Below are 27,669 nucleotides of genomic sequence, written 5' to 3'. Positions count from 1 at the left end.
AGATATCACCTCACACCTGTTAGGATGACTATTATCACAAAGATGATAGAAAACTAATGCTGGTAGGGGTGAAGAGAAAAGAGAATTCTTGCACACAGTTAATAGGAATGTGAGTGGAGAATAATGTGGAAGTTCCTCAAGAAATTAAAATAGAATTGCTATATGATCCTGCAATCTCACTTCTGGATATACATCTTCAGGAAAAGAAATCATGTCTTTTTTTCTAAGATTTTATTTATTTATTTATTTATTTATTTATTTATTTATTTGAGAGAAGAAGAGAGAGAGAGAGCAGGAGCACAAATGATGGGAAGTGCAGAGGGCCAAGGAGAAGGAGAGAGAGAATATCACATGGACTCTGTGCTGAGCAGAGCCTGACTCAGGTCTCTATCCCAGGATCCTGAGGTCATGACCTGAGCTGAAATAAAGAGTCAGACACTTAACCTACTGAGCCACCCAGATGCCTCTGAAATCCTGTCTTGAATAGATATCTCTACTCCCATGTTCCTTGTAATTGTTCACAATAGCCAAGGAATGGAAACAACTGCGTATCTGTCTATGGATATATCAGTAATCAAATATATATATATATATATATATATTTAAAATGAAATATAATTATATTATATTTATATATATATTCATATATATTATATTTATATATATTAATCATATATATAATGAAATGTTATTAGCCTTCAAAAGAATACCTTACCACTTGTGATAATGTGGATTAACCTGGTGGACATTATGCTAGGTGAAATAAGCCAGATAGGGAAAGACAAATATTGCATATTATTCATGTGTAAAATCTTTTTTAAAAAAGAAAGGCAAATTTGTGAAGTGATGGATGTGTTAACTTTCTGGAGATAACTCTTTCATAATGTATGGGTATATCAAACCATCATGTTGCAAACTTTAAATATCTTATAATTTTATTAGTCAAATACACCTCAAGAAAGCTGAAAAACTTTAAGGAAACTAAAAAGCAAAAAAAAAAAAAAATGCATGGCAGGTAAATGTAGAGAATTGTATATCTGAAATATCTTCATTCTACTTTAATATTCAATCAATAATATAATTTACGAGTATTCTGGGAGTAAGTTAGGAGAGGCTAAGTATGTCCGTTTTAGGAAGGGGCTTTATTTGTTCATGTGGTAACAGGAAATGATGGAGACCTCTGGAACTCCTAATTTACAGCTTTAGAGTGCTGTGGGAAGACTTCTAGAACCTTTTGGTCTGGAACACCAACGTGATCTCTGTTGTTCTTAATTTGCCATTTCTATGTTTCAGTTCCTCTCTTTAATAATTTAGAAAAACATTATTCTCCTCCTATAGTGGTTGTAATTATGAAATAAGATCATATGTGGCAAAAGCATGGAATAATGGGAGGTTGGGGGGTATTTTAGTAAGAACTTGGGCTGAGGAATCTGGATCTGAAACTTGGCTGAGTCATGTGTCTGGTTGTATGAAGTTTGACAAGTTATATAACCTTCCTAAGCCTCAATTATTCACCTGTAAAATGAGGATAACAATAACTTCCTCATAGAATCATTGCAAGTTTTGCATATGAAAGTGAATTATTAAGTATTTAGCAAAGTGCTGGGCACAAAGTAAAGTGCAATAGGTATTACCTGCTTTTATCATTATAAAAACAGGCTAGTCAGAGATCTCTGAAATAGACATAATCCCTCAAAAGTGTGAATTTTTTTTTAAGTTCTCACCATTCTGTTTGCTAATATTTTAAGAGTCCATAGCCCTAACTTAACAAGGTAATTCAAGATTTCTTTTTAATGGTGGCATTAATTGAAACACTACTATGAACATTTTTGTCAGTACTTGATGTAGAATGATATTAAATGAATAGACCGTTTTAAATGTTGAACCAAATATACTACCAGATAGCTATAGTAGACATATATTGCATGCAAACTGTAGAATTTCATGACAAGCATCATGGAGCAACTATGAAACTGGTTTTTAACTACTCATCATTATATAGTTCTTTTTTTGAGGAAATTGAAGACTGACAACCTTGTTTCCATCTGGAAACATCTAACATCTGTGGTTGTAAACATCAAAACACAGCTGTTGTAGCTCTGAGTAACCACTCCGATTTATTTATTTTTGACTTAAAAAAATCTTCAGTTTTCATAAAACATCACAGTTGTTAAGCTATGTTCTTACAGCAGGAGGAAAAACAATTACGGGAAATCACTATTTTAAGCATTTCAGAACAATACTTGAAAAATAAAATGTATTTCATTTAAAAGAGATAAAATCTTACATGAGTCAAAAATGTATTTTGTGGGTATACCTTTCTTGGGGGAGCCACAGAATTTAAAGCTATCAGGATGTTAGAGATCCTGAGTGAATTTTATAGTTAAAATACTATAAAAAATTTTCATCAGGGTAAATTGGGCCACTCAGAGTCACTCAGGCAGGTGGTGACAAGATAAGGAACAGAAGAATCTTATTCTAGTGCTTTGTGTAACATACATGGGTGTTTCATATTAATTCTAATATGAAAACTTTTTACTAAAAAAGCACATCTTAGTGTAATGAGTTTCAATTGTATATGATTTCATATAAATTAATATAAAACATTACAATTAATTTTCACATATTATATATGTAGATAGTATAGATACACCCAAAGTTGAATTCGTTTTACAATTCTTAATCATAGTTCTAATTCCATTTCAGCCAGATGAGCTCCCATGAACTGCCCCTCCCCATCTGCAGCCGGGAGACTTGAAAAATGTCCTTCCAGGATGCTCCCTGGGTTTAATCCCCCACTCTCCCATCAAACTCCCTGAAGGTGGAAATTTCTGATTTCTTAAGTTATGTATTGTTTCTTCATTTAAGCCCAGACTCTTTGGGTGGAGTCCTTATTTGGTCTTTCTATCTGCTTTGCTTCAGTCTAGCATAGGGTATTCTCAGGCTCCAGCTCTGTGGTCCTCAGGCAGGTCCCACCACATCCAGGGCTGAGCCTAAATCCCCGTTTCTGGGCTCTCGGTTGCCTAGGACCATTAGTCTGAAAAAGGAGAAATGGGTTGAGTTTTCCTAACTGGAAGAACTTGGGATCTTTTGGATGAGAAGTATTTGGGACACCGTTGAAATAGCAACATCAATCCAGAAAAGCCAGGTTCTGCTCACCAACATTATTGATTTAGATGTGTTCTGGGATTATTGGCAAATTCTACAGTGTGGTTTAAGGCTCAGTCCTCACCTTTCAGGCTCACGAGAAGCCAAGTGTAAAGACTGAAAGATTTGTCCTGTGGTGCAAGAGTGCCTCCAAGCGGCAGAAAATTAAGTGCCTCCAAGCGGCAGAAAATTAAAATGCGTCGGGTAGTATTGAGGAATAAATGTCACGCTAAGGTCACCCAAGTGCCACTAGCACCTTGGTAGTAGTTATTCCTGACACAACTAATACCAGAAAAAGTCACAGGCAATCTAATAATATTTACCCTTTTGCTATGGCTTATCTAAGAATTTTAATCGTAAACTTTTTTTAGCATAGGAAATTAGAATATGTCTCAATCCTAATCTGTAAGATTTGACAATAGCAGTTCCTACTCATTAACGTTATTGTGATAACTAAGTGAATTAAATTGTATATACAAGTGTCTAATATACATAGTATGAAATTTATAATATACAGCATATTAAATGTGGTATAAAATATGTTATATACACTAAATTATATGATATATAGTACATATTCCAGGTGTGAAGATATAGCATATAATATATACAATGTAAAATAATAATGTATGGTACATGTAATGCGGAATATAATATTTAACATATAATTGATATTATCATGAACTATAAAAATGTGATTCCCTCATTTCTCACTGGAGGTTGTTCTACAAAAAGTTTTACCTTTTCCTTGAGATATGTCCCAGACAGCTGTCCATCGGTAGAGAGAGATTCAGTGACCCAAAAAATTACGGAGTTTTTGGCATCTTAACATGGAAACTACGTGGCATTATTGCAACTTCCCTGTACAGCTAAAGGCCCCATATGGAAGCCCAATATTATACAATGGCAAAGGTCCAAAGCTCTTCCTCTCTATATCAACATTCCGGTAAACTAAAAGGGATTTTCTCAAATCTGTTGGAGACATGTGGCACTTTCTGTTTTCCAACTGTGGCCATGGATAAATGAAAATATCTGAGGCTACTTGTCTTTACCTATTACCTGGTGGCAGCAATAAAGCAGGAGACAGATGGACTGAGCCATTATGCTATCTTTGTTGACTCAAGGTTGGCACTAACACATGGGTGACCATTTTGTTAATGTCCAACTCACCCTTCCGGGTGATACAACTTGCTCCTGTCTCACACAGAATTCCGGTTCTCAGTTCTAAGAACAGTATCTGTGACTTTTGGAAAATTGAATTGCTGTTTTGGATTGAGACTATAGTAGCTCTGTGGGCTTCTGTGGACTTCATAGACTGTTCTTTCTTCCCATAACCCCACTTTCTCTAGACTACTACTCTCTTGATGTGGTAGATATTGATGATAGACAAGTTATTCTGTGAATTTGGGGAGAGGAGAATCATATCATGAGGATATGATTATCTGATTCTGTAGACTAATGTTCCTTAACGCCCTAGAATGTAGCCTCTCTAGAGCCTAATTTGGCTCACTGTTCTGAAATCTCAACAGATTCAAGTAGTTCTACTCCTTACAGTTTTAAGAGCTTTGTACTGAAGCCATTTGATATCATTGGCTTGTGTGGGTAGTTTAATTTCAGTAGAAACTCTGAGGCCGAAGGGAAGACATGGAATTTTGTCTTAGGACATTCACCGGTTGCTACTAAAACTCTGTTTAATAAAAGAGGATGAAGGCAGCCTGGGTGGCTCAGCGAGTTTAGCACTGCCTTCAGCCCAGGGTGTGATCCTGGAGACCTGGGATTGAGTCCCATGTTGGGCTCCCTGCATGGAGCCTGCTTCTCCCTCTGCCTGTGTCTCTACCTTTCTCTGTGTGTGTGTGTGTGTGTGTGTCTCACGAATGAATGAATGAATAAATAAATAAATAAAATCTTTAAAAAAATAAAAAAATAAAAGAGGATGAAACATTTCTATGAGAGTGATAAAAATAAAATTATAAAGCATTTTAATTATGTATTTTACTTTAAAAATACCTTTGTTTCATCAGAATAAGTTACTCTCATAATTCAATTTCAACTATTGAAAATTTACTACTCATATGTCCTTCTACTAAAGCTGACTCAGTAATTTTAAAAAACAGAAAATGAAAGAGAAGGTTTCTCTTGTCAAAAAAAAAATATTTGCTTCACAAAGAATTCACCTTGGAATTCACTATAATAAAGGATCTAGCTTTTAATTTAATTCTCTTTGTTGTAATTTAATATATATGTACTATGTTTTTCCATTTTGTACACTGAAGAGCAGTGGTGTGTGAAATTGAAACAGATGTTGGATATTAAATAACAATCCATGATATACTTTGCAAAGAAGGGAAAAAATAATAATTGTTGAATGCTTACATGGTGCCACATAAATAGCAGGGCTATCTAAAGTTCACAACAACCCTATAAATACATGTTATTATCTCAAATTTTCAGTGAAAGAAACTAAAATCCAAGGAATGTAACTTTGTCCGAGGTCAGTAAGGAAATTTGAGATGAAGATTCCCTATCATCTGTCAGTTGTCAAACTGTCCACTCCACCTTTCTATTTTATATCAAAAGGGGATGCTCTTTCTAAGAGAGCACCACAAAGGGTAGTAATGAGAATAATTTTTAGGCATGTAGTCAGAAGAATGCTGCCAGTAGGTGCTTTTGTTAGTGGCATGTTGGGGAAAATTTGGTTGAAATGAAGATAGGTTCCCAGATATCAAGCTATTTAATTGCATGCCTCTTCCATAGGGACATTGAAAAAATTTGGACCTTGGAATTCAACTTTTGGATTTATTAACTAGTCAAATGAATACCTCTTAGCTTCATAGCTAAGAGATTAAATACGCAAGCCAGTCTGTTACCATTTAAATCCCAATTCCACCAGGTACCACCTGCATAGTCTGAGAAAATTCACTTAAAAATGTCTGGAGATTATGAAAGATATGCTATTATTCAGAAGAAAGTAAAAATTGTTTGCACATGGTAAGAACAATATACGCCTACAATTAATACTTAAAATATTTTACTACTTTAAGGAAGCACCGTCTGGTGTTCTTAAGTAGAAGGGGTTTAATATAATCATGCTCCTACAAAATAGTGAAGTTGATTTTAGCCATGGCTTCAAGGAAGAAAAGACTAATCCGCAAAATATCTACCATGAAAGAGAGAAGACACTAAAGTAGGTAACACAGCACATCAGAAACCATAGATTCAAGAAGAGTAAATGGCTAAGAGGGAAGTTCTAGGAATAAGCAAGTAATGAATCAGTTTTAGTGTACATATTAAAAACACTAGAATTATTTATAGAGAAGAGCTGATTTGGAGAAAAGTAGTCTTGTAAAGAATACCAAAAATAAACTTTTGAGCATTCACAGGTGAAAAAGTCTGAGAGTTTAAAAATCTAGGAAGAAAGCAAGATAAGTCAGCCTACCTTTCCCTGGAGGTGAGCAGTTACAGCATAGTCACATTGTGGTTGTCTTGACCTGGTAGCCAGTGTAACTAGGCATAGAAACTGTTCAGGATCAGAAGACAGAGAAGCCTGACCACCTGGCATACTGCGAGCATGTGCAGGACCCATGATGGACTGCCTCTCCAAATAAAACATGTTGAGGACTTACTTTTATAACTTTCTCAAAGTAGGGAATTAAAGACCCCCTCAAATAGTTGTCACAGCGATGCATCAACATTGATAGAACCCACAGTTATGAATCTTGTTCACAGCAAGGATCACAGGGAAGAAAACTACGAACTCCCCAAATGTGATTTAATGGAGGCTTATTTTTCCTTTGGTGAGCTACATATTACACAGAGAAAAATCCTGAGCTTTAGCATAATTCAATATTCAAGCTGATCATGCACAATTCAAACAGTGGCCCTAATCATATTTTAATGATTTATTCTTGTCCTTATTTTACTACATATGTTCTATGATTGAAGCAGAGGCTGGATCTGTACTCACATTCTAGGAAGAAGTTAAAGCCTTTATAAACATGCAGACTATGAATTTTCAGTACTGGAAGGAACTTGAACACCTCCCATTGTCTTCTTCCTTTTCATTCCTTGTGACTTCTAAAAATACACATTACAAACTTTAGGCGCACATCCTTATACTAAATTGTGTACTACTTCATCAAATTGAAAATCACATCTGTGGGCTCAGCATCCAGTATCTGTCCACAGTACAAACAGCAAGACAGTTATTTATGTGAAGATAATATATTTAGTAACAATCACTCACTCTGGTCATAGAAATCTATTTATTTTGTTTAAAGATTATAAATGCAAATGTATATATTTCAGTGAGCACATATACCACTATAGGACAATTTTAGAGCTTAAAGAACATAATTCATAAATTAAATATTTAATCCTGAGAAAAGATATATGAGTTTATTGGCTCCAAAGAAGGTTGGAAATACAATTTTTATTAAATTAGGTAAATAATGACGTCATAAATTACGTTGCCATAATTTGTATAGCTTCCATAAATTGCAAATATCATGGTAATTTCCATTGAAAACCATTGAAACAATAAAATAACATAATAACTCAAAACATTTTCAGTATAAGTCCTAGTTCAACTTTTGTTAATGGAAATGTATCAAACTAAGTCATAACAACAGATATTACTTAGACTTTACTATTGTTCACACAGGTAGATAGATACCTGAGAAATCTAGAGACTCATAATTCATGCTTTCTATATTTTTTAATACATTTTTAAAATACATATTATACATAGAAAAATACATACTTACTATATACTTACCATCAATAGCATGGATTATAGTAATATAGTTTATTAATAATAATGATAGTAGTGAAGGTACTATTAAAAGTAATAGTATAATTTATTTAAATATTTATTTATTCATGATAGACAAAGAGAGAGAGAGGCAGAGACATAGGCGGAGGGGGAAGCAGGCTCCATGCAGGGAGCCCAATGCGAGATTTGATCCCAGGACCCTGGGATCACAACCTGAGCCAAAGGTAGATGCTCAACCATTAATATATATTAATAATATCAGTAATTAATATCAGTTATTAGAATAATAAAAATATGCAATACTATATATTTTGTATTTATATAAATTTTAAATTTACATTAATATCAATAAGAATTGTAATCTTTAAGTTCTGTTTTCTTTTTCTTCCCCTACTTCTTAGACCCTTTCTTCCCCATCAAAAACCAGTCATTGACTTAGGAGTATACTTAGGGCAAAGGCTCGTGCAATAGAGGTATTTTCACAGATCTTGAGAGGGGAGTACTCAATAGTCATTACAGAGCAAATCATTGCCTTAAAAGAAATCACCTGAAAAGTTAAAGATGTTGCTGCATGTCCCTAACATTTTTTGCTTGATTGGCTCATGTTCTTACAGGATAAGAACTTTGAGTTCTTAGCAACTTTTCCATAATATTTAATAAATGCTTCCCTGTTATAATTGTCATAATGTAAAATAAATGTTGTTTCATATAATTCTGCTTTGTAAATGGATTTGTATTATATAACAGGGGTGTATTAATATGGAATATTTTACTAACATTTAATTATGGTATATTTATATGACATTAATATTATCAATGTCATTTATGTAATTAAAATGTTATATGTTTATATGAAGGCTAATTGTTTTATTTATATTATATTCAAAATATATTTAAATTGCATTATAGTATATTATTAAATTATAATAGTTTATTATATTAGTAATAAAAACTTATTTTAAAAAACTAGTAGCTTTGATGATTTTATATGCCTAACAGTTTTGGTGTTAAAGAACATTCATATTAAACTTTAAAAAACAATTACATTGTTAGGCTTGCACATCATGTAATATTCTTAGTATACTGTTTTGCAAATTTGAAAGTTAAGAAAAACTCAGAATAGCACATCATGTTGTTTACTGAGATTTGTTGTTGATGAAATTGCATTAGGAGAACAGTGATTCTTTTACTAAAAATGTAATGATTTCTAATGTAATACAGTCTTTCTGAAAATCAAATTATTGCTGTGTAAAATGCAGAAAATCATGGTCTTTTGAGATTAAAAGTATTGACATAATATATTGGAATGATTTCTTTCATTTCATGGAAATTAAAATACAGCACTTTTAAAATAAAAATGACTACTTAGGTAAATTTCATAACAATATTAGACTTAACAAACCATGTACCCAGGACCTAAACACATACCAGGACTCATTGTAATCACCTTAATATGGTTATGGATTATTTAAAAATATGCATGATTACTGTCTTTACTGACAAATAAAGAAAACAATGAAAAGATTGAAAATACAAACATATTATTTCAAAATGACATTAAAACCAAATATATTAATAAAACAACAGAAATATTTGTCACTGGACATAATTCGCACCAGTTTCTTAAAATCTGAGAATTATTTCTATGTTTAATCTACAAATAATATACCTTTGAAGATCTACTTTTTATGAAGTATTTGAATAATTTTATCTCTGCAAAGACATCAAACAATAATAGTTTTTTCTTCATATAGTGATGTTCCAGATATTCCATTATGATTGTTCTCATTTTCTCTCATGTGGTAATTGATAAAATTTCATAAAGAAAATATTGTTACATCCCAAGTAAAAATAATGCATTTTTGTTAGCTAGCTGGTAAAGGAAGCTATTTTTTTTAATATTCATGGATTCTGTTTACTTCATATATATTCCAAGTTTTCAAAGAATTTTAATCCTGTAAAGTATATTAAATACTGGATATGCATGGTATTGAATTTTATATGTTAATGATTTAAAAGGTACTTATCTCAGAGCCATCATTTCAAAATTAACTTCTTACTCTGGACATTTTCTGAAAGTCTCCCTTTCTTAGAGGTCTTTTGCACATAAGCAGTTTCAACTGTCACCTCTATGTAACATATTTCCACATCAGTATATCCTGTCTTGATCTTTCTTACAAGCCTAGTCCTGCATTTCTACTGCCAAGATCTTACACCCAAAATTTAACATAAATTCCTAAAATGGCAATCATTATTATTATCCTTTAAAATATGTCCTCATCCATGGAAGTTGATCAAAGATATCATTTTAAGTTCAACTTTGAAAACTAAGAAGTGTACAGCAAAGTGAAGGAGAGTCAAAAAGATATTCAAAAAGTGAGAAACACAGAACTACAAAGATAAATGGGATAAAATAGGTATTAAAATTAAATGGCATATTTAAAAACAGGTTTGGGATTTTGTGTAAATAGACTTTGATGATTTCCCAGTCTTTGAGAAAATTTCCAATGGGAAATTCAATGTCCTTCCCAAGACACCTCAGGACATTTAGAGCTTAGAATAATTTAGCCATTTCTGACTGAATTTTCTCCATTCTCTACTTAAATCATACCTCCTGAGTATTCCCACAGTTTCTCTGTCTCCTTGCTCTTGATTCAGACACAGGATAAGGGTCCTTTCTATTATTGCTTCTCCTCATTGTTCACTCAGGCATATTATGTAACAAGACATGAGCCAAAAAAGGTGATGTTGGAAGAATAAGAAACTCTTAAAATGTAATAGTTTTAAGGGAAACTCTGATTTTTGGAGTCAATGAACAGCCCTGCCACTAATAATTTGTCTCTGGCATATTTTTCATCAAGCTTTTTATCTTGCCATGCTCTCTCACTGTACCTCCCTCTCTCCTTTGTCCTCTCTCTCTTTTTTCCTCCTACTTGCCCCCTCTGTTCTTAGTGATCTCCACATCTCCATAGCATATAAACTTTAACCATTTCTATATGACTTTGGGGCTATCCTCTATCTCACTGTGTTCTTAACAACTTTATTGGAATCTTATCTTCATTTTTTTTTAAGATTTTATTTATTTATTCATGAGAGACACACAGAGAGAGGCAGGCTCCCTGCAGGGATCTCGATATGGGACTTGATCCCAGGACCACGGAATTACCATCTGAGCCAAAGGCAGATGCTCAACCAATGAGCCACTCAGGTGCCCGAGTCTTACCTTCCTTGATAGTCAGTTGGAAGCTCTACAAATGAGAAATTTTCCCTAGCTAGACTTTTCTTCAGCATCCAGTGCTTTATCATGCTGTCTCTCATGCTTTCCCAACAATCTATGAAAATAGAGTTTGAAATTGCATACAGTTTATCTAAAGTAAACTGCAGTGCAAGCTATTTAAATAACGTTTGTATGTGTGTGCATGTGTGTGTACAGCAAAAATAATTACACTCACATTTAATGCTCTAGTCTTAATGTATTGATCCATAAATTCTAATCAGGATCATCTAGTGCCATCAGAAATCTTCCAAAGAAATTGTTTGTTAGTTCTTAATTGAAAGTTAGAGAGGATATGAGTAGACAGTTCAGAGAAGAGTTGGAAAGAAAAAAACCCAAAATACAAACAAACAAACCTAGCAGCTCAAAATTACTACCCAACAGGCAAATTTTAAAAATCAAGTACACATTCAGTATAGTTTCATATTCTTCAGAGTGGCAATTATTAGAATTATTAATTTAACATGATTTTCTAGCATCTATGTAAGGAAAAGGGATTTGTGTATATATTGGTAAAACTTGGATGGATTGTAGCTTTTCAGAAGGACATTTGCTCATATTTCTTAAATATTTAATAAAATCAACGTATTAATAAAACCACATTGTGTTATCAACAGTATATAATATCACATTATTATGTGATATGTACATATAATTATTGAGTGATATATGTAAATCTCCTGTGATCTGGAAATCTCATACATGAGAAGTATCCCACAGAGAGAGTTTTGGTATTTGGGGATCCATGCAGAAAGATATTTGTTGAAGCACTATTTAAAATATCTAAAAACTGGGAAGTCTCTCACTCCCACTATCTAGTTTCAGAATCCAATAATAGAAATTCTAGAGATTATCTTCTCTCACTTTCTCATTTTAAAGCTCAAGAAATGAAGATGCGATATTAAAATCACACAGCTGGTAATTTGCTCAGTCATCTGGAATAGAAATACACTGACACACTGTTTCATTTTTACTGACAAGGAATTTATGTACTGACATAAACTTCTCTTTTCAGAATTAATCTCTGAAGGTCGAAAAGACCTATACACTAAAGATTTTTATCAGCATGCTCTATAAGGAGAGAAGACGTGGGGTGGGCAGTGTTTCCTTAGTGTAAGAAAAAGTAATTATTTTTCATACTGTATTATTAGGATGTGCAGATCATGCTTTCAGAAGCTAACAAAGAATAAACATCTTATTGAGTAGCTGAAATTGTTTTATTTGTTAAATTAATCACCCATATTTGGAATTTGAATTTTTTCCAACTAAAGTAATTCCCAAGAATACATCACATCCATTGCTTATTTTGTCAATATATATCCATATAAATATAATTGAAGATGAGAAATCCAGGGATTTATAAGTTTCTTTTGTTCAGCTTTTGTTAGTTTAATTTTTGTTTTTTAATTGTCTAGGATATATATACAAACTTATTTTTCCCTGCTTATTGTTAAGTAAAAATGTATTAGCAATTTGATAAATGAACTGTGATAAATCGTTGTTTTATTTTGCTATGTGCTGAGGTTGAAAACTTTAAAATAATGTATTTATTGGTAGCTTCTCACAATTTTATTTTTAGTAAACATTTTATGCCCTCCATAATATTTCATTTTTATTTTAAAATCTAGAATTAATGTTGTTTTTTCCTTTTTATTAAAACATTCATATGCTTTCTTTTCTTGGCATTGTTATTTGTCTAGTATTTATTAACAACCATATTTTCTCTATTTTTAATGAATCATTTTCTGTCTTCATAATTCAGATTTCTATTTCTTATACTCATTTTGCCAATTATTTTCTCCTGGCTTCAGAACATTATTTATTTTTTTATTTTTTTATTTTTTTTTCAGAACATTATTTAATTCATATTCATGGTTTGGTAATATACAGCATTTTACACTATAGTTTACTCATGAATTTAGCATTGGCCACATTCTATATATTTCAATATAGTATTATGTTTAGTTTTCTTTATTACTATTTTTTAATATTGTGTTTATTTTTAATGTCTACATACTTTAATTTTCAATTTTCTAGTTAAAATAAGAGTTAAATAACATAAAATAATCCTTTCTCCATATAACATTATGTCTCATTCTATATTTTTGGTGTAGTTTGCCTAATAAACACATATCCATTCTTCTGCAATACATATATTATTTTTGTAATTTGTTTTCTGTTTGAGAGAAAAGATTATCAATTATCAGTCAGTATTCAGTGCTGGAAAAAACACACATTCTAGACATTTTAAGTAGGAAGGATACCAATAGCCATGATTAACTGTTCACAAAATTATGGCAGCATTTGGAGGATCAAGGATTCATGCTGAACCTTAAAGGCTGTGTGAACATTTTCATTGTGATTATTGATATACGACTCAGATTCATAAACACTCAAATCAGAAAGCATTAAATCATAGTCAAGGATGTTTTCTGGATAAATTAACTTTCCACGATGCTAGAAAGTTTATGTCAGAGGTATTTCTCCAATGCACAGTGACTCTCCTTTCTCCCCATGAGAGATACAAAAGGAATGGTGTCTGAGTTGTTACTCTTTTTAGTCTGATATTAGGAGTATTTTCCATCTGTGTAATTGTGTTGATTTAATGTCAAAACTGAGTATGTGAATCTTAATCAAATGAAGGATGTGGCATTTCTGCATTTGGTAATACCCTACCATGCAGAGGAAGGGACTCCAATAGTTCTCCAGGAACCTGTGAGCTGAAGAAAGTTCTACTTATTACACTGCAGTGGCTCCTACTCTTTCATCAGTCCTGCATCTCACAGTTTCTGTGTATTTGAATAAGTAATTTACTTAGAAATTTTGAAAGTCTGAGTGTATATGTGCATGTGTGTGTGATCTCTTTATATGTATTAAGAACAAACTAAGAAAAGAGTAAAATCAGGGTTAAGTTTTTTTTTTTTCCTTTTCCTTAAACTCTGTAAAAAAAATGCCATACTGACTCCAGTAAAGAAGCATATCCCCCAAAAAGGGGGGGGGGGGGGTGGATAATCGCTTCTATAATTGAAACATGCAGCAGTTTAAACCAAGAAATATAACAGTGTCTAATACATATGAGGGACAGAGAAAGAAAGAGCAAAGAATTTTTAAAGAAGAAACATCTTAATGAAATTATTCCTAATTTAATTTTGTAAATTGAGTTTGAGTTTACAGTTGTCTGATTTCCTTCTCTTGCATTCTCTCTCACACATATCACACACATACATACTTCCCTCTGTTATAATTTCATTAAATCTTCTCATCTTTCTATTCATTGTGGTTACCTGTGTGCCTCATACTGGGTCTGGGATCTGGAAGTCATAGATATTTCTGTCTAGTTTGTATATTTCAACTCTATCTCAAAGTGAACCTCTCCAGAACTTATGAATACAAATGTAATACACTCCACACACACTCCGCCAAATATAAACTATTAGTACCTAGGGCACCCCGGGTGGCTCAGTGCTTTAGCGCCACCTTCAGCCCAGGGTGTGATCCTGGAGACCCAGGATCGAGTCCCATGACAGGTTCCCGGCATGGAGCCTGCTTTTCCCTCTGCCTGCATCTCTGCCTCTCTCTGTGTCTCTCATGAATATATAAATAAAATTTAAAAAATAAAATAAAAAATAAACTATTAGTACCTGTAGAAACCCATGCCATTGACTCTTGCTTGATTTCATGATAATGTGATAAATATTTATGAGCTAGGTATGTGCACATAATAGAATGAAAAACAGCAGATTAATGGGTGAAAGATGGAGCTTGTGGACTGCATGTCCAAGGTTGTTTTAATGAATGAAATATTGCAAAATTATATAATCATAAATATTTGCAAAATAATAAAGAAAAACCTGTAGAAGATAGAAAACAATGTTTAAGCTTTGTTAAAAATATTTTTGGGATGAGATCCCTGGGTGGCGCAGCGGTTTGGTGCCTGCCTTTGGCCCAGGGCGCAATCCTGGAGACCCGCGATCGAGTCCCACGTTGGGCTCCTGGTGCATGGAGCCTGCTTCTCCCTCTGCCTGTGTCTATGCCTCTGTCTCTCTCTCTCTCTGTGACTATCATAAATAAATAAAAATTAAGAAAAATATTTTTGGGAAAGGCACTTGTAGAGAACTTGGGCAGGATCCCAGGAGGGGGAGTGGAGCCTCCTGGTTCCCGGGGTCACTAACAGAGGAAGGGCACCCGGGGGAGAGGGCCACACACCGTGGGCCAAGTGAGGTAAAGGGCTGGAGCATGCACCCAGCGGGGCCTCGGGAGAAGCTCAGGTGGTGGCTCTGGGCGGAGGGGCTGCACAACCCGGGGAGCGTGATTCCAGCAGCGCAGACCCTGGATCTAGGGCGCCAAGCGGACACAGCCCAGGATCCTGTGCTCCCCTCGGGACAGGCGGAGGCTTGGAGGGCACAGGACAGCGAGGACTCTCCTGCCACCAGGTGCCCCCGAGCTGTGCAGATCAGCCACCCCCCACACCCCGTCCCCAGGAGCATCCAGGCCAGTGTGGACTGGGAGCTGCGGTAGTTATTGCAAGAGCTGACTCCAGGGCTGGAAAGGTGGCCGCTGCCAGTGTGGTGGTTCCTCCTGGTGTCACCCTGTGCCTGGGATGGAGCAGGGCCACCAGGGAAGAGGGGCGTCATGGGGTAAACAGCTCCCACTAAGCCATGCACCCAGCGGAGGGTGGGGCAGCTCCTCCAGGTGCACAACCCTGAGAGTCAGCACAGCAGGCCCCTCCCCCAGAAGACCAGCTGGAAGGAGAGGGGAAGAGCAAGTTCTTGACTGAGTAGCACTAGAAGGCTCCAGAGGAAGTCAAGGGATTTACAGTACATAGAACCAAAGGATACCTCTCCTTGTTTTGTTTTGTTTTGTTTTGTTATCTTTTTTTTCTTCCTTTTTCCAGTACACCTTGTTTTTAGTCAGTCTGCACTGAGCAAAATGACTAGAAAGAACTCACCACTAAAGAATAAAAAACAATACTCTCTCCCACAGAGTTACAGAATTTGGATTACAATTTGATGTCAAAAAACCAATTCAGAAGCACAATTATAAAGCTACTAGTGGCTCTGGAAAAAAGCATAAAGGATTCAAGAGACTTCATGACTGCAGAATTTAGATCTAATCAGGCAGAAATTAAAAATCAATGAAATGAGATGCAATCCAGACTGGAGGTCCTAACGACGAAGGTTAATGAGGTAGAAGAAAGAGTGAGGGACATAAAAGACAAGTTGATAACAAGGAAGGAAGCTGAGGAAAAAAGAGACAAACAATTAAAAGACCATGAGGAAAGGTTAAGGGAAATAAATCACAGCCTCAGAAGGAAAAATCTACGTTTAATTGGGGTGCCAGAGGATGCCATAAGGGACAGAGGACCAGAAAGTGTATTTGAACAAATCATAGCTGAGAACTTCCCTAACTTGGGGAGGGAAACAGGCATTCAGGTCCAAGAGATAGAGAAATCCCCCCCTAAAATCAATAAAAACCATTCAACACATCAACATTTAATAGTGAAACTTGCAAATTCCAAAGTAAAGAGAAAATCAAAGCAGCAAGAGACAAGAGATCCGTAACTTATATGGGGAGAAATATTAGATTAACAGCTGATCTCTCCACAGAGCCCTGGCAGGCCAGAAAGGGCTGGCAGGATATATTCAGAAAGGGCTGGGAGGATAAATGAGAAGAACATGTGCCAAGAATACTTTATCCAGCAAGACTCTCATTCAGAATAAAAGGGGAGATAAAGAGCTTCCAAGATAGGCAGAAACTGAAAGAATATCTGACCACCAAACCAGATCAGCAAGAAATATTAAGGGGGACTTTGAAAAAAAGGGGGACTCTGTAAAAGAAAGAGGAAGCCCAAAGAAATAATCCACAAAAACAGGGACTGAATAGGTATTATGATGACACTAAATTCATATCTTTCAATAGTAACTCTGAACATGAATGGGCTTAATGATCCCATCAATAGACGCAGGGTTTCAGACTGGATAAAAAAGCAAGACCCATCTATTTGATGTCTAGGAATCATTTTAGACTAAGGACACCTACAGCCTGAAAATAAAAGATAGGAGAACCATTTACCATTCAAATGGTCCTCAAAAGAAAGTAGGGGTAGCAATCCTTATATCAGATAAATTAAATTTTATCCCAAAGACTGTAGTAAGATATGAAGAGGGACACTATATCATACTTAAAGAATCTATCCAACAAGAGGACCTAACAATCATGAATGTTTATGCCCCTAATATGGGAGCTGCCAAGTATATCAATCAATTAATAACCAAAGTAAAGATATACTTAGATAATAGTAAGAGACTTCAACACGGCACTTTCTGCAAATGACAGATCTTCTAAGCACAACATCTCCAAAGAAACAAGAGCTTTAAATGATACACTGGACCAGATGGATTTCACAAATATTTACAGAACTTTATATCCAAATGCAACTGAATACACATTCTTCTCAGGTGCACATGGAACTTTCTCCAGAATAGACCACATACTTGGTCCCAATACCAAAAGATCGGGATTGTCCCCTGCATATTTTCCGACCACAGGGCTTTGAAACTAGAACTCAATCCCAAAAAGAAATTTGGAAGAAATTCAAACACATGAAACTTAAACAGCATCCTGCTAAAAGATGAATGAGTCAACCAGGAAATTAGAAAAAAATTAAAAGGATTCATGGAAAATAATGAGAATGAAGATGCAAAATCTTTGGGATACAGCAAAAGCAGTCCTAAGAGGGAAATACATCACAATACAAGCATCCCTCAAAAAATTGGAAAAAACTAAAATACACAAGCTAACCTTGCATGTAAAGAACTGGAGAAAGAACAGAAAATAAAACCTATACCCAGCAGAAGAAGAGAGTTAATAAAGATTCGAGCAGAGCTCAATGAAATAGAGACCAGAAGAACTGTGGAACAGATCAACAAAACCAGGAGTTGGTTCTTTGAAAGAAGTAATGAGATAGATAAACCATTAGCCAGCCTTATCAAAAACAAAAGAGAAAAGATTCTAATTAATAAAATCATGAATCAAAACTACAATGAGATACCACCTCACACCAGTGAGAATGGGGAAAATTAACAAGGCAGGAAACAACAAATGTTGGAGAGGATGCGGAGAAAAGGGAACCCTCTTACACTGTTGGTGGGAATGTGAACTGGTGCAGCCACTCTGGAAAACTGTGTGGAGGTTCCTCAAACAGTTAAAAATAGACCTGCCCTACGACCCAGCAATTGCACTGTTGGGGATTTACCCCAAAGATACAAATGCAATGAAACGCCGGGACACCTGCACCCCGATGTTTCTAGCAGCAATGGCCACGATAGCCAAACTGTGGAAGGAGCCTCGGTGTCCAACGAAAGATGAATGGATAAAGAAGATGTGGTTTATGTATACAATGGAATATTACTCAGCTATTAGAAATGACAAATACCCACCATTTGCTTCAACGTGGATGGAACTGGAGGGTATTATGCTGAGTGAAGTAAGTCAGTCGGAGAAGGACAAACATTATATGTTCTCATTCATTTGGGGAATATAAATAATAGTGAAAGGGAAAATAAGGGAAGGGAGAAGAAATGTGTGGGAAATATCAGAAAGGGAGACAGAACGTAAAGACTGCTAACTCTGGGAAACGAACTAGGGGTGGTAGAAGGGGAGGAGGGCGGGGGGTGGGAGTGAATGGGTGACGGGCACTGGGTGTTATTCTGTATGTTAGTAAATTGAACACCAATAAAAAAAAAAAATAAAAAAAATAAAAAATAAAATCATGAATGAAAAAGGAGAGATCACAGCCAAACCAAGGAAATACAAATGATTTTAAAAACATATTAGCAACTATACATCAATAAATTAGGTGATCTGGAAGGAACGGATGCATTTCTGGAAAACCACAACTACCAAAACTGGAACAGGAAGAAATAGAAAACCTGAACAGGCCAATAACCAGGGAGGAAATTGAAGCAGTCATCAAAAACCTCCCTAAAACACAAAAGTCCAGATACAGATGTCTTCCCAGGGGAATTCTATCAAACATTTATAGAAGAAACCATACCTATTCTACTAAAGCTGTTCTGAAAGATAGAAAGGAATGGAATTCTTCCAAACTCGTTCTATTGGCCAGAATAACCGTAATTAAAAAAACAGACAAAGATCCCACCAAAAAGGAGAATTTTAGATAAATATCCCTGATGTACACAGATGCAAAAATTCTCAACAAGATACTAGCCAATAGGATCCAGTAGTACATTAAGAAGATTATTCACCATGACCAAATGGGATTTATCCCCCAGATGCAAGGCTGGTTCAACACTTGTAAAACAATCAATATGTTTTGGTTGGTTGATATAGATCTTATCAGCAAGAGAAAAAACAAGAACCATATGATCCTCTCATTAGATGCAGAGAAAACATTTGACAAAATACAGCATCCATTCCTGATGAAAACTCTTTAGAGTGTAGGGATACAGGGAACATTCCTCAGCATCTTAAAAGCCATCTACGAAAAGCCCACACCAAATATCATTCTCAGTGGGGAAGCACTGGGAGCCTTTTCCCGAAGATCAGGAATAAGACAGGGATGTCCACTCTCACCATTGCTATTCAACATAGTACTGGAAGTCCTAGCCTCAGCAATCAGACAACAAAAAGACATTAAAGGCATTCAAATTGGCAAAGAAGAAGTCAAATTCTCTCTCTTTGCAGATGACATAATATTGTACATAGAAAACCCAAAATCCTCCACCCCAAGATTGCTAGAACTCATACAGCAATTCGGCAGTGTGGCAGGATACAAAATCAATGCCCAGTAATCAGTGACATTTCTATACACGAACAATGAGGCTGAAGAAAGAGAAATTAAGGAGTCAATCCCATTGACAATTGCACCCAAAAGCATAAGATACCTAGGAATAAACCTAACCAATAGGTAAAGGCTGTATACTCTAAAAAACTCCAGAACACTTTTTAAAGAAATTGAGGAAGACACAAAGAGATGGAAATATATTGCATGTTCATGGATTGGAAGAATTAATGTTATGAAAATGTCAATGCTACCCAGGGCAATTTACACATTTAATGTAATCCCTATCAAAATACCATGGACTTTCTTTAGAGTTGGAACAAATCATCTTAAGATTTGTGTGGAATCAGAAAAGACCCCGAATAGTCAGGGGAATATTGAAAAAGAAAACCATAGCTGGGGGCATCACAATGCCAGATTTCAGGTTGTACTACAAAGCTGTGGTCATCAAGACAGTGTGGTACTGGCACAAAAACAGACACATAGATCAATGGAACAGAATAGAGAACCCAGACGTGGACCCTCAACTCTATGGTCAACTAATATTCAACAAAGCAGGAAAGATTATCCACTGGAAAAAAAGTCTCTTCAATAAATGGTGCTGGGGAAATTGGTCAGCCACGTGTAGAAGAATGAAACTAGACCATTTTCTTACACCATACACAAAGATAAACTCAAAATGGATGAAAGATCTAAATCTGAGACAAGAATCCATCAAAATTATGGAGGACAACACAGGCAACAACCTTCTTGAACTTAGCCACAATAACTTCTTGCAAGATACATTTATAAAGGCAAGGGAAACAAAAGCAAAAATGAATTATTGGGACTTCATCAAGATAAAAAGCTTCTGCACAGCAAAAGAAACATCAACAAAACTCAAAGACAACCTACAGAATGGGAGAAGATATTTGCAAATGACATATCAGATAAAGGGCTAGTTTCCAAGATCTATAAAGAACGTATTAAACTCAACAGCAAAGGAACAAACAATCCAATCATGAAATGGTCAGAAGTCATGAACAGAAATTTCACAGAGGAAGACATAGACATGGCCAACAAGCACATGAGAAAATGCTCTGCATCACTTGCCATCAGGGAAATACAAATCAAAACCACAATAAGATACCACCTCACACCAGTGAGAACGGTGAAAATTTACAAGACAGGAAACAATAAATGTTGGAGAAGATGTGGGGAAAGGGGAACCCTCTTGCACTGTTGGTGGTAATGTGAACTAGTACAGTCACTCTGGAAAACTGTGTGGAGGTTCCTCAAAGAGTTAAAAATAGAACTGCCCTATGGCCCAGCAATTGCACTGCTGGGGATTTACCTCAAAGATACAGAGGCGGTGAAATGTCGGGATACCTGCACCCCAATGCTTAGAGCAGCAATGTCCACAATAGCCAAACTGTGGAAGGAGCCTCAGTGTCCATTGAAAGATGAATAGATAAAGAAATGTGGTCTATGTATACAATGGAATATTGCTCAGCCATTAGAAACAACAAATACTCACCATTTGCTTCAACGTGGATGGAACTGGAGGGTATTATGCTGAGTTAAGTAAGTCAATTGGAGAAGGATAAACATTGTATGGTCTCATTCATTTGGGGAATATAAATATAGTGAAAGGAAATTAAGGGCAAAGGAGAGAAAATGAGTGGGAAATATCAGTGAGGGTGACAGAACATGAGACACTTAACTCTGGGAAACGAACAAGGGCTAGTGGAAGGGGAGGTGGGCGGGGGGTTGGGGTGACTGAGTGATGGGCACTGAGGGGGGCACTGGACAAGATGAGCACTGGGTGTAATGCTCTTGTTGGCAAATTAAACTCCAGTAAAAAAAAATAATAAATATTTTTGACAAAGCAATAGTAAGAGTTGAAATTAGGTTGAAATATGTCAAATATTTTATTGACATTACATAAAATATTACAGTAATATGATTGCAAATAATGGTTTCTGTACATACAGGAATGAACAGTGATACCTTAAATATGTCTAAATTTAGACTATGTAGTCAAATGATAAGCTGTATTACAAATAAATGACTATTTATAGTTATTTTTGTTAATTATACTCAGAGTAAACATTACAACAAAACCAAAAGGAATATATCATAATCAAAATGTATAAAGGTAGTGTGTTCTGATTAAAAAGAAATAAGACAAATATCCTTAATTTAAAAAATTTCTAGTCTGTAATATCAGTAGTATAGAAGGAACAGGAGACAGATGAATAAACCTAGAATTACTACAACAGGCAGAGAAAAATATATAAGTATGCTAAGGGGATAAAGAGAAGAGAATTTAACCCATCTTCAGTGTTAAGTAAACTCTTGGACAACTGGGTATCTATAGATGCTGGAGTATAAATTTGATTTCCATAAATTCACTTTCCAGGAGTTTGCTCATTTAAGACCAGCAAGGTCATTGATTTGAACAGGGTATTAACCTGTTAGGTTACAGGCAATGCCTGCCAATGATACATTTCCACAGAACTGTGCAAAGTGAGGGCACAATTCTGAATGGTATAGGTTTTTGTTAATGCAGTACTATGCAATGTGAGAATTGCCTGTATTTAATAGTAGATTATAATTCCATATTTTTATTATATACAAGTATTTTATAGTTAGAAATTTCCCTATGGTTTGTTAGAATCAATATATGTTATGTGTATGAGTGTGTATTTACTTTTATGGACTCAAGGACCACATTGTCCAAAAATAACTCTGTGGAAATTACTTTCTTAAGAAAATTATCATTATGCTCTCTAGCTTGCTATTATTCTGAAGAACATTATGCAGAAAATTGTGCTATCCATTTCATGGATATTATGAATAATTGGAATCTAACCAACAATAACAATGATTTCCATAGAAATTTTGTGTAATAGACTGGTAAGAACTAAATTGACCCACTTTCAGCTTATATCATGTGTGGCCAATGCCTTCCAGTGTTCTGTATTAGCAAATTTTAATAAGGCCAAATGTGATGCTCTGCTGCAATATTCAACTAACTGATAGGGCATTTTAAACACAACATAGCTTAATACTGTTTAGCCAAGCAGCCAGTATTCCACAAGTGCTGTGCCAGAGAACTTTCTGGTCCAGGATGCTGCCACCAGATGGTATTCGTCCTACCATATGTTTCAATGCCTAGATAAGCATAATGGTACGATGCCTGCTACTTAATTCAATAGTGAAATTGTGTGAATTAATACGTGCTGAGGGTAAATGATAGAAGTAAAGTAATGAAGATGGAAAGAGGGCAATAAAATCAGCTGACAGATAATTCCAGTCATTTTTTTTTTTTTACTCTGTGCTGCTCTATTTAGGGGAAACAAAATTGAAAATATAAGTTAGTATTAGTGGCTAACATTTTGTGCTTTGTTAACTTCTACAACTTTACACATGTCTTTTAAATACTCAGCAACCTAATTTTTAAATGTATAAAATTAAGCCAATGTAGATAATGACTACCCTAAAATATCACCTACTGTTTTACATCTTACAAAGTTTCTGAGTTTCACTTACAACTAGTGAAGCACATTTTTTCATCACTAATACACCGACTATTACAAGGAAGTCATAATATTCTAGTCACAGATAATTATTGAATCAATTTTTTATAATAGAGTGAAATAACTTTAAAATATTTCACTATATAAAGTAGTTGTAAGTTAGGAAAACACATACCTACCTTAATGTCTCATCATAATCTCACTTGTGCCTGCTGTTGGGTTATTCTCAAACAGCAGACGTTATTTATACAAAATAATGTTTATTTTTCCATTGAGGAAAATGGGTTTGCATTTTTTTATCCAACATTCTTTCAAAAGGTCTCTTTTCAGCCAATTACATGTCTTTGCATGTAAGCTAACCTGAATCATAAGTATATCCACTGAAAAGTGACCTCAGCAAAATGTTAAAGAGATCCCATCCTTCATTTTCTCACAGAAAGCAGCAATCACACAGCTATCCACAAATGAAAATAGCTTTGTGAAAATGCAGGAGACCAGTTAAAAAGCTGTATAGCAAGATAGTGTAGCAAAAAATGGAGAATCACCACACAGAAAGGGTAGGAAGAACAGTTTCACTTGGCCACACCATCTCACCCCCAGGCCAGCACAGCCCATTGACAAGAGGAATCCCCAAACCCATGAGTGCCCCCTCATAGGGAGGAGGAGAGCAGGGTGAGCGACCAGCTTCCCCATACTTTCAGGACACTGCCTACAGGACCCTCTTTGGTTTCTCAACACTCACTCTGCTGGAGAGACCCTCATGGCCGAGATGACCAGAGAAGGCCTAGATCAAAGAAGAAGGCTCCTTGCCATATCCCAGGCGCCACCATGGTCCACAGGGGCCTGTTCTATAGATGACACCAACAGCCTTCACTGCTGAGGACCTCACCAGCCATGACAGCTGCCACAGACCATGGAGGAGAAGGCATGCTGTGCAATCCAGGAGGAGGAGCTGCTGCTGTGCCTTCCTCTGTCACAGACGTCTTCCCTCCCTTCATGCCTCTTCCTGCCAACTGCACAGGCAAAATTCCAGACGCATAGTTGCTCTCGATGTGTCTGTGCTGCAGACACCAGATCCACAGTCACTTCACAAGTGCCCAGCCTTCAGAAACTGGCATACTGCCTCAACAGGCATACTTGTGCCGCAGACACTGACATTACTTCCACTTTGAGCAGGCTTATACCCTGAAACATGGAGTCATAGTCACTTTCTGGATGTCCATGCTTTGGACACCACCTGCACAGCCCTTCACTAGTGCCAGGACCTTGAACAGCACCACAGCAGGCATGCCTATGTCCTGGACACCAATGCCACCGTGTCGACAGGGATGCCCGTCCCCAGGTGCTCCAACCAGAGGCATTCAGTGTTGGCCTTCACTCTGCACCCCAGCTCTGTGGCTGCTTTGACACAATGTTTAACACATTGGCTCCACTGGTAAAGTAGGCTCACCTGCTCCCTGAATATTGTACCACTGCTGCAATGAGCATGCCCACATGCTGGACCTGGGCCAAGAGGAATGCCCTTGGTCATTACTTTCCCCCATGGTATAAAAATAGAACAAAAGACCCTAACAGCCTTCACTACCCCCATAGCCCTTGTCACCATTGTGGATACCCACAGCTTTAGCCATTAAGGACCTGCACCATTTTTGTCAATGGTGACCTCAGCTAATGGATCTACATAGAGACTATCCTGCTGTCCCTCCCCAGAGCTGGAACCACTGCATCTCACCCAACCACCACCCTTCTACCCACACATAGGTGAGGGTCTTTCTGTAATCACTCTGTTAAGTCTGAAGAGGTAACTTCTTCCTCAAATGCATAGACATCAAAAGCTACAGAAACATGAAATATCAGGGAAACGTGACTCCGTCAAAGAAACAAAATTTTCCAAAGAAATGGAGATCTTCAAGTTGCTTAGCAAATTATTTTTAAAAAATTATCTTGAAGCACTTGGGTGGCTCAGTCAGTTAAATGTCCAACTTGTGATTTTGACTCAGGTCATGGGATGAAGCCCTGTGTTGGGCTCCACACTCAGCACGGAGTTGCTGGAGATTCTTACCCTCTTCCCCCCATGACTTGCACAGATGGGCACATGCTTGCTTTCTCTCTCTCAAATAAATAAATCTTTAAAAAAAATACTTTAAATTTTTTTAAATAAAAATCATCTTAAAGAAGCTCAATGGACAAGAAAAAGTATCTTAAAGAAGTTCAATGAGCAAGAGGAGCAAAGCTGGAAGTATCACACTCTGATTTCAAAATATATTACACAGCTATGTAATCAAGAGAGTATAGTGTTGGTATAAAAATAGACGTATAGACCAATGGAACAGTATCTAAAGCCCAGAAATAAATCCATGTATTTATGGCTAAGTGATGTTTGACAAGAGTTCCAAGGACACATAATGGGAAAAGGATAGTTTCTTCAATACATGATGCTGGGAAAACTGGATATCCATATACCAAAGGATGAAATTAAACTCTTATCTCATGCCACATGCTTATCTCATGCCTCCATACATGGATGGAGCTATGCTAGATAAATCACCAGAGAAAGATGAATATCATATGATTTCACTCATATGTGGAATTTAAGAAAAAAAAAAAAAAACAGATGAGCAAAAGGTAAAAAAAAGAGGGAGAAAAAGAGAGAAGCAAACCAAGAAACAGAGAACAAACTGATGGTTACCAGAAGGCAGGGGGCAGGAATGGGTTAAATAGGTGATTGGGATTAAGGGGGGGCACTTGTTGTGAGGAGCAGCTGGTATTATATGGATGTGTTACATCACTGTAGTATACATTTGAAACTAATATCACACTGTCTGTAAACTAACTAAAGTTTGAATGGAAACTCAAAAGAAGATGTAAAAATCAATAACAGGTAAATGAAAAGATGCTCAGTTATAAGGGATACAATGATGGATCACTTCACATAAATTAGGATGGCTGTTATCAAAAAGATAAGGGATAACAAGTGATTGCTGAGAACAAAGAGGTAAAGGAACCACTTGTGCATTGTTGGTAGAAATGATGTTGGTACCATCATTATAGAAAACCATAAGGAGGATCCCCAAAATATTTAAAACAGAATTATCATATGATAGGAATTCCACTTCTGGGTATATTTCCAAAGAAAAGGAAATTAGTATCTTGAATAGATAGGCATTTGCACTCCCATGTTCATTTCAGCATTTGCAATAGTCAAGATATGGGAACAACCTAAATGCCTGTCAGTGGATAAATAGATAAAGAAAATGTGATACCACACACACACACACACACACACACACACACACACAAACTGGAATACTCTTCAACCTTAAGAAAGAAGGAAAACCTGCCAATGGTAACAACAAGGATGTACCTGGAGGATATCATCCCAAGTGAAATAAGCCAGACACAGAAAGATAAATACTGCATGATCTCACTTGCACGTGGAATCTAAAAATGTCAAGGTCATAGAAATAGAAAGTAGAATAGTGTTTCCTATGGGTTGAAGAAAGAGGAATATAAGCAGATGTTGGTCAATACACAGTATCAATTAAACAAGATAAAAAATTGTGGAGATCTGATGTATCACAGTGTGACTATAGCAAATCATCAAGTTGTACACTTTAAATATATATAATTTTAATTGTCAACTATACCTCAATAAAGTTGGAAAAATAAAATAAAAATAATTTTTTCACCAATTGTAAAGTGCAGATACATTATAATTCTGACCAGTTACCACTGTAAATTTTGCCAATATATAGTTTATGAGATCCTGAGACTATTCTCTAATAAAGACTGCTATATTATATCCATAGGTAGATAATATGCTTGTCATTTCATGGTTTTGCAAAACTATATTTTCAGAAATCTTCAATCCATACCACATTCTTTCATTTTTATTCATCTTTCATAAAAGAAATGACAAATCTATGGACAGCATGTAAATCAGAAACACTATCTGTACACTGTTGAAATGTCCTTTTTTATATTAAATGTGCTTTTCAACAAAAGAGTTTGTCCAAATGAATGTGATACTCTTTCAACAATGATATTTATTTGCAAGCCATGAAACATTAATATCAAATATTCAAAGGAGACTTTTCACAGCTGCCAGTTTAATCTCTTCTAAACCTAAATTCTGTTCATGGTACTCTCTTGC

General features: G+C 35.8%; 1 protein-coding gene across 13 annotated transcripts in view; it reads right to left on the bottom strand.

Moving 5' to 3' along the window:
• LOC144287839 (uncharacterized) overlaps nucleotides 1–27,669 on the bottom strand; it is a 309,063-nt gene that overhangs the window by 268,015 nt on the left and 13,379 nt on the right. Inside the window, exon 2 of one of the 13 annotated variants that reach the window (XM_077855213.1) lies at nucleotides 11,142–11,250. The exons of 11 other annotated variants lie outside the window; for them this stretch is intronic. Coding sequence is in view for 1 of the 2 variants with exons in the window: in XM_077855217.1 (XP_077711343.1) it covers nucleotides 7,112–7,113 (2 nt within the window). In the remaining variant the exon portion in view is untranslated. Of the gene's footprint in view, nucleotides 1–7,111; nucleotides 7,222–11,141; nucleotides 11,251–27,669 lie in introns of all 13 variants that reach the window. One more of the 13 variants, XM_077855217.1, reaches the window with a different exon arrangement.

Source organism: Canis aureus, chromosome 17 (assembly GCF_053574225.1).
Source record: "Canis aureus isolate CA01 chromosome 17, VMU_Caureus_v.1.0, whole genome shotgun sequence".
NCBI classification, from domain to species: domain Eukaryota; kingdom Metazoa; phylum Chordata; class Mammalia; order Carnivora; family Canidae; genus Canis; species Canis aureus.
Note: the sequence above shows the minus strand (reverse complement) of the source record. Positions and strands in the feature narration are given on the sequence as shown.